The sequence below is a fragment of the Mya arenaria genome, chromosome 8 (assembly GCF_026914265.1).
Source record: "Mya arenaria isolate MELC-2E11 chromosome 8, ASM2691426v1".
Lineage (NCBI taxonomy): Eukaryota > Metazoa > Mollusca > Bivalvia > Myida > Myidae > Mya > Mya arenaria.
Window position 1 is genome coordinate 10,589,605 of NC_069129.1, and position 14,025 is coordinate 10,603,629.

The 14,025-nt window shown below is 35.3% G+C and overlaps 1 protein-coding gene across 1 annotated transcript; it reads right to left on the reverse strand.

Annotated features, from left to right (window-relative positions):
- Positions 1–1,648: 1,648 nt before the first annotated feature.
- Positions 1,649–13,632, reverse strand: LOC128244752 (Bardet-Biedl syndrome 4 protein homolog). Its single transcript, XM_052962809.1, has 13 exons — positions 13,537–13,632; positions 13,191–13,299; positions 12,727–12,870; positions 12,289–12,400; positions 11,403–11,475; positions 10,972–11,025; positions 9,163–9,290; positions 8,795–8,849; positions 8,286–8,507; positions 7,503–7,674; positions 6,453–6,522; positions 5,553–5,697; positions 1,649–4,978 (listed from the first exon to the last, which is right to left on the reverse strand). Exons 1-13 carry the CDS (start codon positions 13,588–13,590, stop codon positions 4,337–4,339), a joined length of 1,980 nt encoding a protein of 659 aa, XP_052818769.1. The 5' UTR covers positions 13,591–13,632; the 3' UTR covers positions 1,649–4,336.
- Between the last annotated feature and the right edge of the window lie 393 nt (positions 13,633–14,025).

Here is a 14,025-nt window from a genome sequence, read left to right on the forward strand (position 1 = left end):
GATAACTAATACATAAGAAAATGAACTCGAAGAACACATTTTACTTCATAACGATTTTAATTAGATATTGTCAAATTATTTGTATCAACACTCTAGGAGAGAATGCGCTTTTATAAAGTAAATAACATCCAGTTATGGGGTAAATGTTCTTCTGGTAACATAGGTGATTAAGACTGAGAAAAAAATATTATATGCTTCCGATGGTTTATAGAGATTTGTCAGTGAAATAAAGTGTTTAGATGTTATTTCATTGTGAAATAACATTTTGATATTTTTCACTTTTTTGAAATGTTCGCATGGTCTCACTTCAAAAATCAAACGTCAGCGCGCACGGGACTGGGACACAATTTCAAGGACGTCATCTCCTAAATGACGTTACGTTCGCATTCAATTTGGCGCAGTTTCTAAAAAAAACAAAACAATCAATCTATTTTTTTTAAAAATGTTGAAATCAGTGCAAGATCGCAATATGTTTTACCTTGTGAACACCAGAAGTAAAAATTTCATTCGTGGCTACACCACTCGTGAAATATAGCTTTCGGTGTTCACTCGGTGAAATAAATTACCGCCTTATACTGATACAATTATCGCCTGTGTTTAAAGTACTTTTAAGATATAGGACCAGTGATGGAGAGTTTTTTTTTACTTGGTGAAAACGTAATAACATCATTCTAGTTGACAATAAAGGTTAACTTTATAGTTACATTCAGGGGCGGAAACATAATTGAAGTTGCAGGGGGCATAACTTAGGGGCACAACATTTTGACATGCGTTCCTCTCTCAGAACCGAATATAAATTGTTGGCACGGGGAATGGAGGTACCCCACCAATAATTTTTCAACAATACAAGCCCGAAATGGTATATTTTGCGCGTATTTTATTACTTTTTGTTTTCTATGATATTGACATAAAAAGTAAAATTGAGCGATTGTAGGGGCGGTGGGGGGGGGCGTAAGTCGCGCCGTATACGCCCCACCCCTCTGAATCCGCGTGTGACACTTCTTGTGAGGACCCGTCATTGAGGCAATCCCATATAATCAATCCCGTTGCTACTAAATACTCAGTCACCACTACCAATACAATACGTAGGTAATAACAAGTTCAGAACTTTTAACTTTTCACAATTTAGTGACAGTTGCGGCTTCTATTTGTTGGTATTAACGTTTAATATATTAAGGAGTTTCACTTAACTTTTATGTAAACACCAAATCTTGTCAAACAATGTCTGCTCTTTAACCCTTCAGTAACATGAGCTTTAAGAAACCATGATTTAATTAAATATCATTCATGAGAATCAATGCCCGGATCAGATTATTAATGTTTGTAATATATAAACATTTTAAAAATCTAATGAAAATGCCATTCAGTTACTTTTCCAATATTGAAAAGGGCTTTAAAATGTATTCGTCAGATTTCTTATACCGACGGCGCAAGAAAGAATGACTTTAGCAACTAAGTAAATATCAATGTTCTTATCTAAGTGTGTCTATAGAAAATATATCGCAGTAAATGAGTCAGTACAGACAATACCAGAGCTTTGCTTAAGTTCGTCTGAATTCAATTTCATTTAACTTGAAGAAGCGTGGGGGTGATGGGGGGGGGGGGGGGGTCAATATAAGAGTCAGCCCATCTCAACATGAGATAATAAATCGACACTGAACTATTTTCATTATATTCAGATCACTCGTTTTCTTTTTTTGGTATACATACATGTATGTATTCAACACTTTATAATGGGCAATAAAGCTGTATACAAATAATAATGAAATAAATAAATAAAACAATAATAAATTAATCAAACAATCATTTCATACATAAAAAAAATTGGACGGAAAATCATGAACCATTTAAAATAAACTTGTACTAAATGCACAAGCATTTGAGAGATTAGTACTTTATATATTACATATTATGTAAGATTATTATTATTTTCATTTCCTGTATATAAATTCAGTTACAGAAGAAAAAGACAACAATTAAAAATACGTTTTTGTACATTTAAAGCAGATTGACAGTTTTGACTTTTGATTTATTTTTTGTCTAGGAATCAGCTGATTTTGGCATCAATGCCTTCAAATCAATCAAATAAGATAACACACTAAAGAACAGATCTGAATTGTTCAGAAAACTCATTTTCCTTAAAGCGTTGGTAACTCTTTTGGAAATAAAACATCAATTTTCAAACATAAATATGAAAAACTGCGATCTGATCTTTTGTCAGCAGTCTTCATTCACTGGCTTCTAGACATTTACGCAAAAATTTGCTCATTCCCAGACAAAAAATTAAAAAAAGTTGTCAATACAGTCAATCTGTGAGAGTGCAGCTTTAAGGTGAGAAAGGTATTTCTTTATAACTTCCTTAACCCTTAATTCCTATTATAAATGTAAAACAAAAACTAAAAAATGGCCACTTGAGAGTCTAAGTCTGGGTAGCGGGTATTTTTTATGATTCGGTCAGATAAGAAAAAAAATATATTTTAATTGTGGCCTTAATATAACAAAACCCAAGTCATATTGATACAATATAAATCATTGACACATAAAGTAATTGCTGTTTTAACAATCAGCACAAACCATATGCTCAGTCTAAGTACTACAGAAAAAATCGACATTCGTTGTCTTGTTTATAAAGGTCTGCCAGCACCATTTGGCTGAATTATGGAGGCGCACACCCCAGGTGCCGCCACACTTTGGCTGTATTAGGGGATTGCATGCCTCAGGTGGCCTCGTCCTTTGGCTGAATTATGGAGGCGCACGCCCCAGGTGCCGGCAAACTTTGACTGTATTAGGGGATTGCATGCCTCAGGTGGCCACGTCCTTTGGCTGAATTATGGAGGCGCACGCCCCAGGTGCCGGCACACTTTGGCTGTATTAGGGGATTGCATGCCTCAGGTGGCCTCGTCCTTTGGCTGAATTATGGAGGCACACGCCCCAGGTGCCGGCACACTTTGGCTGTATTAGGGGATTGCATGCCTCCGGTGGCCACGTCCTTTGGCTGAATTATGGAGGTGCACAAACCAGGTGAATCCTCAGTCAATATTGGTTTAAATTGGATATAAAAATGATGTAGATAATTGGATAAAGGATCTAAACGGTGAATCAAGTCAACCACCATAAGATTGACTTTATATGCAGATTAAATATCACTCCAGGGGAAATATTAAAATTGTTCCTGTTCCTTAACTTTGACCCTTCCTACACTTTTTTTTATTAAAAATCTTACTTGTTCTCCTCTGTTAAAGGGCATTCTCACATAGATTATGAGATTGTTCAGTCATATCAAAATAAGGTTATTAATTATACTCAAAGCTTGAACTTAAACTTGAACTTTGAACAAAGTTCTGAACAATAAGACAATTGAAGTTCAACAACAAAAATAAAGTTTTTAGCTGTAGGATTATTATCAGAATAATATTATTGACCAAATATTTTTAAAAACAGAATCTTTGAGAGAATGCACTTCCAAATATAGTAAGAACATGTCAGATTTTGAAACATTCCATCCTGTTATGTGGTAAAGTTAAGTTATGATTAAGAAACAACTTTTTTGTGATATATGGGCACTGTCGACTATTTGTTAGTAGTAAATTATCCACCAAAAAACCCCTTCTGTATCATATAGCAAAATTTTCACCAATACTTCAAAAATTCTAATAACTTAATACACCGGTTACAAAACAAGAAAAACATGAAGTGCAAGAATGTCCACTACAAATATATGTATTACAATTACAAGAAGAACCAGTAACAATTTATACCCTGCACCTGAATAATGCTTCAAAGATCAGGGCTCCATTTTAATAAAGATTGTTAAGCAAATTTCCAGGTGTAACCTCAATTTTTGGTGTAAAGTGTGTTTTAATAAAATTATCGTAAGGATTATCGAATATATTCTGCCCGTAACTTTATGGGTGTAACTGAGCACTCTTACATTAATACATAATCATACATTTATCCTAAAAGCCCTGCCAAAAATTGATCAAGGACTCTTTAACATTAATAGAATAACTTCAGTAAAACTCTCTTCTTTTCAGCAAATTCCCATTAATTTGATTTGCACAAACCATGACAATATAACATGCAACATACATTGTATAAGAAATTTAAAAAATGAAAAAAGAAAAAGAAAATTGAGTGTACACGTTAATTGAGATATGTATAGTAACTCTACAATAATCATGTTATGTTATGATCAGAAAACAATGGTAAGGGGGTAGATGTTGTTTATGTTTAAAAGTTTTATACAGAGAATTGACAGAGTCAAAATGGTAATGTTTGGAGAGGAAAAAACAAACAAAAATACATTAAGAACTGTTGTATCACAATGCTTGTTCTATCACAATGCCTCAAGTTCAGGTGTTGGTTCTTTATTTTTATGTTTCTTCTTCTTCTTTCCCGATAACTTATCCGCCATTTCAACCTCCGCGTATGTGGGGAGTTCGTCGTCAGGCGGAGAGGGGAGATTATCAAGACTGGACCCCGTTGCTGAGGATCCTTGAACGGGCGGGAGACGTGAACCACCCCCAAGTTTAAATGGGAGGGGTGGAATACTTTTACCGAAAGGTGTTGGGAGAGCACTCAAATCGCCCTCTCGCTTTTGAAGCATTGGTTCTCCAGGAGCTGGATGGAAAGTTGGTGTTGGTGGAGGGCGATCAGGTTCATCAGTTCCAGGTGGGAGATTTGGTAATGGAGTCTCCAGAATTTCGTCTCTATTTGGCGGGAAACTTGGAGCAGGTGTTTCTGGAATGGGTGTCGGGACTAGATCAGTGTCCACGCCAGCAGATGTGACAGCTCGTGAAATTGGAGTGGGGGCCAGTGGTAAATCACTTCGATTGGGCTCTGGCTCTTTAACAGCCCCGGGGCCATCTGCAGGCTGCTTGACCTGGGTTTCTTCAGCACTTGGTTTGGGCTCTGCTTTCCATACCAGGCTTTCTCCCACCTGTAAGGCAGCTGCTAGTTTGCTGGCCACCTCCTGAACCTTCAAATGTAAGCATAAAACATGATTCATAAACCGAAAGGTTCATCAAGTAAGCAAAAATTAAAATAAAAGCATTAAGCAAAAGTATTTTTGAACTAACGAAATCAGTTATTTCAATTTTCAGATGAGTGTCTTCTAAAAATAGGTAACACTATACGGATTTGTCAGGATTTTATTTCATCTATGCTTTTCAGTGAAATATCATTTGTCAACTTTGCTCTTATAGAATATAGTTTCTGTATTCATTACCAAAATTACAAACTATTCTCTCTGCCTAGTTCAACATGTCTGAAGTTTTTAATGCAATTTGCAATAAGCGTCAATGAAATTGACATTTTTTTTTTAATTTTGACATAAAAAACAACAAGAATATTTATTGAATTTCATTGCAAGAAATTTATTTCACTCATTTAAAAGAAAACAGCTTTTTGCGATTACTCGGTGAAATAAATTTTGATCTAACACCGAAATTAAACAATATCCTCTGTTTTTTAAAATACAGGTTTGTACTATTGTCTTTCAGGCACCCCGTGTAAACAAACACATACAGCTATTTTCATTTCTAATGACCTACCTCAGGGTCGCTATTAGCTGGGTTATTGTTGCCTTTCAGTGCCCTCATTTTATTCTCGAACGCCGCAAACTGTTTCTGTGCCGCCTTCTTGTCGTTGTTGTTGAAGAGAAACACAGCGAAGTTCAGTGATATCATTGGATCTTTCCTGAATAGAACATTGGTATCATTTTTGTAATACGTCTGGGTTTATCATATAATGGGAACTAGGGTTTATCCAGGTTTCATAAAGGATAGGGTGTGGCAGAAGATGGGCCTAAAAAAAGGGCCTATTGTATACGGCTGAATAGAATTTGGAACATCATGAATTTGTTATAATACATGAAGTTTGAATTTATTTATAATCATATTACAAGTTTTAATCAAAACAAAATAAATCTTCGACAGTCATAGCATTTCATTCTATGAAAGCAGTGAAAGAGTGCCCACACTGGTCTACATGAGGGCAGAAGGGTGCAACCAAAATAGGACAAGGTGCAGCACCCTTCCATAACTCTTTAGCTAAAATCCTAAGTAATATCCTGTTCAGACACACGCTTTGGTGGAAATAAGAATTTTAAGAAAAAAAAACAGCCTAAATTCTTACATCAATATAAAACATTGAAAATTGCTAAATATCTGTGAACATTTTCAATTTTTGAACATTCTCTGAAAGCATAATACCAAGCTTTGATTGTAAACACATTAAGCATTATCAACTATGAGTGCCTTCAAGACAATGGCAGTGACTAGCAGATGACACTCTATCTGTCAAGTTATTCCCTCTTATGGGGGTATATATCTATTAAAACAGTTCAGCTATTTAAGTGTTGCTGCCTAGGCATTCAACTATTCAGATACCAGTAAGCTATATAATGGTTAACACAAACTTAACACAATGCCATTAAACTAGCAATGACTCACTGGTCCAAGGTGACGGCCTGCTCGTACGCCTGTCTGGCATTGTCCGAATCCTCTAAGTGGGTCAATGCCACTGAAAAACAACAGTTCCTAGTTATTGTGGAAACACATACAACACTGATGTAAATGATCAAAGAACAAAGAAATTACATTGATATAAATGTTCACTTGGTTTAATCATGTAAACTTGAAATAAATCTTAAGTTTAAGAAAAGTCTTAGGGGCCATCTTACTACTGATATTGTTTGCATATGAACTTGTTTTGAAGCATTAAAGGGTTATGTTGTTCGTTCTGCCAAAACCCCACATAAGAATCTTAAATCAAATGCAACATCTATGGCCAGGTAATCAAATTCACGCACTAAAAAAACAACATGTGTCGCTATCAGTGATTTGGCATATTCAATAACATATCACATGGAACTTACTACTGGAGAGATGGGCTTAATACCCCTTAAAGCATCCATACATAAACTGTACAGTACAGTTAACATTGCAGTATTCAACCCTCAAATTAACTCATATTAAACTGGAAAACGATGCAGACACCTTTGAGACAGTACATAATGACCGTCTCTTCAGTGCAAATGCAATTTGCGAGCCGGCTACGTTTTGCTGGGTTTATCTGCAAACAGTAGTATTAATAAGCATTCAAAAAAATTATCAAAAGATCTAGAAATTAGAATGCATTCCAGGCGAGCATCAAAAAAGCGAATTTCAATGATAAATAAACATGCACAATGTATAACGTTCCCATCCAACCATTTAGCTCCTATATAAATTGCGTAAAAACCAAGAAGAAAAGTTTTTAAAATTGATTGTTTGATAAGATCCTTATTGGCCCAAGCTTATTTACCTATTCAACTTGAGCACTCAGCTAATTGTAAAATTATACTTTTAATTATTTGAGCTAGCTTCGTAAAATTTGAGATACAGTTGGAAGGCAGAACCAATAGAATGCAAGACCAACAGGTGGGTGCATTTTTAATTTTAAACATCACCACTATGAGGTGGATTACAAGTAGGTTCTTCAATTTTTTTATTATGTCATACCTCCAAGCAACATGAACAATTGGGACATCTTCGGGCGAAGGTTGATTGCCGCAGACAGGAAGTGGAATGCAGAGGCATACTGCTGCATCGTTAGATGGACCAGCCCCAGATTGTAGAGAATCTTCCAGTCGAAAGGCGCAAGGTAGTTGGCTCGTTTAAGGCAGCTGATAGCCTGAAAAGGTTAAATAAATTTTGCAATCAAAAGCATTCATGTTAACTGAACTATCTTAAAATTGCTGAATCTTTTTGTCCTTTTAGATGTAAATTAATAATCCATTGTTGACAATTAGTATTTCATTCTAAAGACACACGGTACATGTGTATGAAAACATGAGGTCAGTGGACAGATAACTTAAATGTTTCCATACACTAATGAACCAAAATTCTTAAATAATCAATGTATTTATTAAACTTATTAATAGCAAAATTTCTCTAGGAACAATCCAACTGAAAGGATGAAAATAATGCCTCGTAGACAACAGGTATAATTAGGCTATTATAGGCATAAGCGTCAATGTCATCACTTGCTTTACTGATTTAACACACTTCGTAATAAAACGCAATTTCACCAATTACAGGCAACATTTTTATACAGCCAGACTGAGAGGTATTCCAAAGATGTTGCGTTCATCAAAATATGAATACAATTAAAAGATACATGTTCATTTAAGGAAGCGTAACATTAGTGTAAATATTCACCAATAATTATTAACCAGGCTTTATAATGCCATAGAGATGCCAGTTAAGAGCTTGTTTTTAAAAAACACAAGAACATTCACTTACAGCCACGTATTTCTTCTTGCCAAAGAAGCACATCCCGATGTTATTCCACAGAGGCGGACTTTCTGGTGAGCTGACCGCAGCAACGCGATACTTTGTTAGCGCCACGTCAAAATCCCCGTGGCTTTGCATCATGCTTCCGGCAGCCATTATGGCTTTCACATGTTGAGGGTCGTAGGTCATCGCGTTGCCGAGGTTTTCAAAAGCTTTCTGGTACTGACCAATCTATATGATGGAGGTAAACAATTCTAAATTAACAAAGTTTTTGAGGCTAAAATGCAAAACATTCTGATTGTCATATGCAAAGGGATATTATGGTTGGATGATCACGTTGATGTTTTTCAGTCTATAATCTGAAAACAATCTATAATTTGTCTAATGCCATTATATGGTTATTTTAAACTGAGCCATGACAAAATGGACAGTCAATTTTGTTAAATATTTGAGTCATTTATGCTGTTTGAAAATATATATTTTGTAATGTACAATACAGATAGTGAAGGGACTGATACCTGCATGTACAGAAGCCCCAGGGTCGTGAGCATATCTGGGTTTTCTGGAGAAAATCTGCAAAAAAGTGTGTGTTTATATATTTTTAAAGAACATGTATGCTAACAATACAACACTCAATTTGCTATGTACTTTTCAAGACGTTGGCTTTAAGCACACATAAGGTGAATAAAATACCTGCCGGCATGCATAAAATTATATATATAGTGAACATTGTTAAGTGTATGGTAATGATTTACTATATTTGACCAACAAACAGTATTATCTTTTTCTGTCAGACAAATTGTCAAAGGGAAATAAATATATTCAAAATGAAATGCATGTTATACCATTAACACCCTTAATTTGATATTCAAGCCACCAAACTTACTCTACAGCTTGTTTATAAATCTCGATGGCTGCAGGAATATCTCCCTTGATAAGGCTGATCTTCCCAAGCATCACGTACGAAATCTCGTGTCGCTTAAAACTGATAGCTTTCTGTAAGCATTCTTTTGCCTGAAGATAAGGTAAATTATTTATATATGAAGCATAAGACAAGTGTGGTTTATTTAAATCGCTTTTCTATAACAATATACTAGTCATATGATAAATGAATGCATTTAATTATACACTGTCCACGTAAAAACAGTACGAACTAGAACAGTAAGCCATAGGCTAACGAATACCCCCCACCCCTCCATGTCTAGGTTGTTTGCCCTGGAGTTAGGCCGGACAAAGCTAATTTTGCCTACAAGGGGAGATAACTCCAGTCAGGGTCATGTGACCTGTACCAAATTCACAGAGGCGAAAGTTTACAACATGGCCATTAATTTCTGAAAGTTTGATAAAGATTTGTTGAATAATAACAAAGATGAATCCCGGACAGGGCTTATTTTGCCTACTTTAACACATCAAGGGGAGATAACTCCAGTCAGGGTCATGTGACCTGTACCAAATTCACAGAGGCGAAAGTTTACAACATGGCCATTAATTTCTGAAAGTTTGATAAAGATTTGTTGAATAATAACAAAGATGAATCCCGGACAGGGCTTATTTTGCCTACTTTAACACATCAAGGGGAGATAACTCCAGTCAGGGTCATGTGACCTGTACCAAATTCACAGAGGCGAAAGTTTACAACATGGCCATTAATTTCTGAAAGTTTGATAAAGATTTGTTGAATAATAACAAAGATGAATCCCGGACAGGGCTTATTTTGCCTACTTTAACACATCAAGGGGAGATAACTCTGGTCAGGGTCATGTGACCCGTACCAATTTCACAGAGGCGCAAGTTTACATCATGGCCATTAATATCTGAAAGTTTGAAAAAGATTTGTTCAATAACGACAAAGATGAATCCCGGACAAAAAAAAAACGGACGGACAGACAGACGGACAACCCGATTCCAGTATACCCCCCCAAACTTTGTTTTGGGGGGTATAATAATAAAATAATGAAAAACAAGAGCAAGGCATGGAGAATGCCAATGGTTGACTGTTGTTTTTCAATAAAAAAGGGCATAACTAAAAAATATTAAAACCAGCGTTTGAGGCCCTACTGGACAATTGCATCTTGTCTCTGGCAAGATATGTAACAAGTTTCATTTGAATGTATTGAATAGATTATGAGGTATGGGCCAAGTTAAAAAAAAATCAAGCCAGTTACAATATGATGATTTTGTGCTGCAAAAACACAAACCATTTATTTTACACCAGCCTAAAATATGGGCCAAGTTGATTGTTTTACAAAAAAGAAATCCCATGAATTTGAAAGATGAGAAATTTACATTTTTAAACTTGGTTTAAATTAAACTTAGTTTAAATTTGGCTATTTTACACATATTCTGGAACAAGCTATACAATATTGTTCGAATTATATAAGTGTGAATGTTGTTTAAATATTTCTCTAATTGCATAATGTCATGTTGTATTTTACTTGTTTGTTGTACATTTATAAACTGTAGTTTTGCTCTTCATAGCATTATGGAGGAAATAAAAGTATATATTGCTTAAATGTATTATTATTCTGCGGGGGAAACTGGGACATCCAGGGGAAACAATAGTCCCCTTGGGACCATAACCCAGCTGGGAGTCAATACACCGGCATCTTTTATAATGAAGCAGAGTGCACAAATCATTGTGCTAACAATTTAAAAAAACAAACTGATAACTTCCATAACATAGCTTTTTTCTTACCTTATCCATCTCCCGAAGGTACATGTGGCATACTCCCTTGTTGTGGCAGATTTCCTAAAACAAACAAAATTATTTGTATGAACAATGATCATGCATAGACTTCAAAAACATTTACATTACAGTTCTCCTCATAGGATTAAATTTTAGGGAGAAGTGACTTCTCCCTCAGCTCAATTTAGGGTGGAAAACAACGGAAAGAAAGAATAAAGTATATGTTTTATTAAATTTACCTTTAACTTAGGACATTAACAATTATAAAATATGAAAATTGCAAGATTTCTGCTACTGGACTTTCCCATGCCATATACCCGGTAGATTTATTTCCTGAAGATTTTAAATACTACATGCACATTTCTTTTTGTGTAAACATCTCTAACAAGATAATAAGAGGTCAAACACTATACATCCCGAAAGACTGGCATCTCACCTACCCAATCATTCATACTCAGTTTTTCAGCCTCATTATAGACATCTATAGCAGCCTTGTGCCTAGCCAGTAGAAACCTGTAAGTGAAGTTAGAAAGAATCTAGATTTTCCTTATGGTCTTCACAATTAAGTTCAAAAACAATGTGAAAGAAAAAATAGTGAAAACAGCATACATTTGACTTAGTGTTAGAAATAAAGCATATTCTGAATCTGTAACTGCCAGCATGGCATGAGGAGTTTGAAAAATTGATGGCAATTCAAGAGAAAGTATGAAAGTGTAGGCATAATAAATATCTCTCATGTGTTTCCGGAACGGATAGAAAAATCCGACCCGAGGGCACAGGCGTAAGCCGGTAACGAGGCTTGCCTAGTTACCTGCAACGCAGCATGCCCGAGGCTGGGATTTTTAGATCCGGACCGGAAGCACATGATTGATTTTTTTCTTGCATATCTAAAATTATCAATTTGTGGAAAAAATAATGTAGAAAACACAACTTTTAAACATTTCACCAAAAAGCGTGTGTGAGGTTGTTTATTGGCATCATCAAGCGAAGTAATTTTAAATAACTAAAAATCGCATTTTTTACGATTTTTTTTTTAATTTAATAAAAAGTCTTGCATAGATATATATATTTGATTGCGCTTTATTGCAATAGCATAATAATATTTTCATAAACCATGCAATAAAAGAAATAAGAAGTGGCGCGTTGTTGCGCGTGACTCATCTTACGGGGGGTGTAGGTTGAGTTTTTCCAGCACTGGTCACATGACCGGAAACACACTTCCGGTATGGAAGAAATTAATGTCTCCAATGCAACTACATTGCGGTCATAAATGTTTATATGTATATATATATTCACAGTTTATATATACTGGGACATCATACTTACAGTGACCGAGCAACTTGTTTAAGGTTCTCCCCACTGCCTGGATTAAGGAGGGCACAGGTCTGGAACAACTCCAGGGACTCCTGGATACGCCCCTCCATGCGCAATATCAGGGCTTAAATATGAACAAGTTAAAAGATTTAAAATAATGTGATCAAAATCCAAGTCTACCTTACAATAAACTTTGAATTTTAATCAAATCATACAGATTCAAAGAAAAATGTTTGAATGAGTATTTTGGAAATTTATTTTTAATATTAAATAAAGTAGATTTAAATAATTTTGTATAAGATTCATACAAAGTATTCAGCAATAAACATTGTATTTTTATTACACCAGGATAATATCTTGTAATTTAAACCAAGTCAAAGGACTTATTTGGGTTGATAAACATTATATGCAAATAGTCTGTACATTTTCAATAAAAAATCTATTACTGACCTTGCACATAAACAGCATATTCACACATGCCACCGGACTCCCCCAACTGTTCCTTGATGAGTGATTTACACTGCTCATAGTCTTTACGCACATAGTGAAGGTGGATCAGCCAGTTACGTCGCTCGAATATCGGGATATCTGGAGCTAAAACAGATAAAGAGAAAAGTGAACAATGAAGGTTTCATGAAGTATTAATTTTCTGCAGCACGTATAAGAGTAAATGTGAAATTTATTTTAACAATTAAATTCCGGATTTATTTCATTTTTAAAAATTCAATTAAGAAGGGAAAATAGAACATTGAAACTCACAGGTGTCAATGCTTCATCATTAGTTATATTTATTTTGTTAATGGGTTTTCTTTAAAATTTCCCAAAATTCATTTTCACCAATTTCAATTGGTTTCATTGACAATTGTGTATTGAAAAAAAGTAAGAAGAAAAATGTGTAAAGTTTATGATACTACCTTTTCTTGGCCTTGGTTTAGGCTGGGCAGGCACCTCTGGTATGGGTGGTGGAGCCCCTGGGCCTTCCTGCCCACCAGGCGTGTCAACAGAGATCACAGTCTGGGCTTCCTGCAATAACAAAGACAGTTTCCATAAGACGTCTAGTGCAATATTTTAAATTTCAAAAGCATAACCAATTTTTGAGCAGTTCACAGTCAAAATTTGGTGGAAATTTCTTTACTTATTTTCTGATATTAGCTACATTTGGACAGCATATACATCTATGGCACAAGCTTCAGTTTAAGAGAGCAGCTTATACAATGCTTAACTATCTTGGATGTTGATAAGAAGTGAACCCCTGCTTACATCCTCTAAATCCTCCTTGTTTGGAATCGGCGGAGCATTTTCCAACCCAGCCATTTCCGGAAGTTGCTAATGTAAATATTTGAGAATAGCAGTAAATAAATTCTTCTCACTGATTGGATATAAAATAAATTCGAGTAAAAAAACGCAACCGCATTGTACAATTTTTGTTAAACTCTAGGCAGCGGTTACTTCCCATTTTAGTAATATATAATATTATATATAAATAACAATACCCATTCAATTGCCTTTTACTTCAGAATTGTCCCACCCCTTCGTCTTCCTTATTATAAAACCATTTTATTGAGTTATATAAAGGGATTGCGTCTTAAAGTTCGTTCTTTCGTGTAATATCTGCTTTGCAGAAGAGAGCATATATATGCCGAAGCATTTCCTACTGTAACGGTCCGCTGTAGACGGATGTGCGTTCATAGTATAACATTCCGTTATATACGGAAGTACATTGATGTACTTGTTTGGTAATATGCAAAA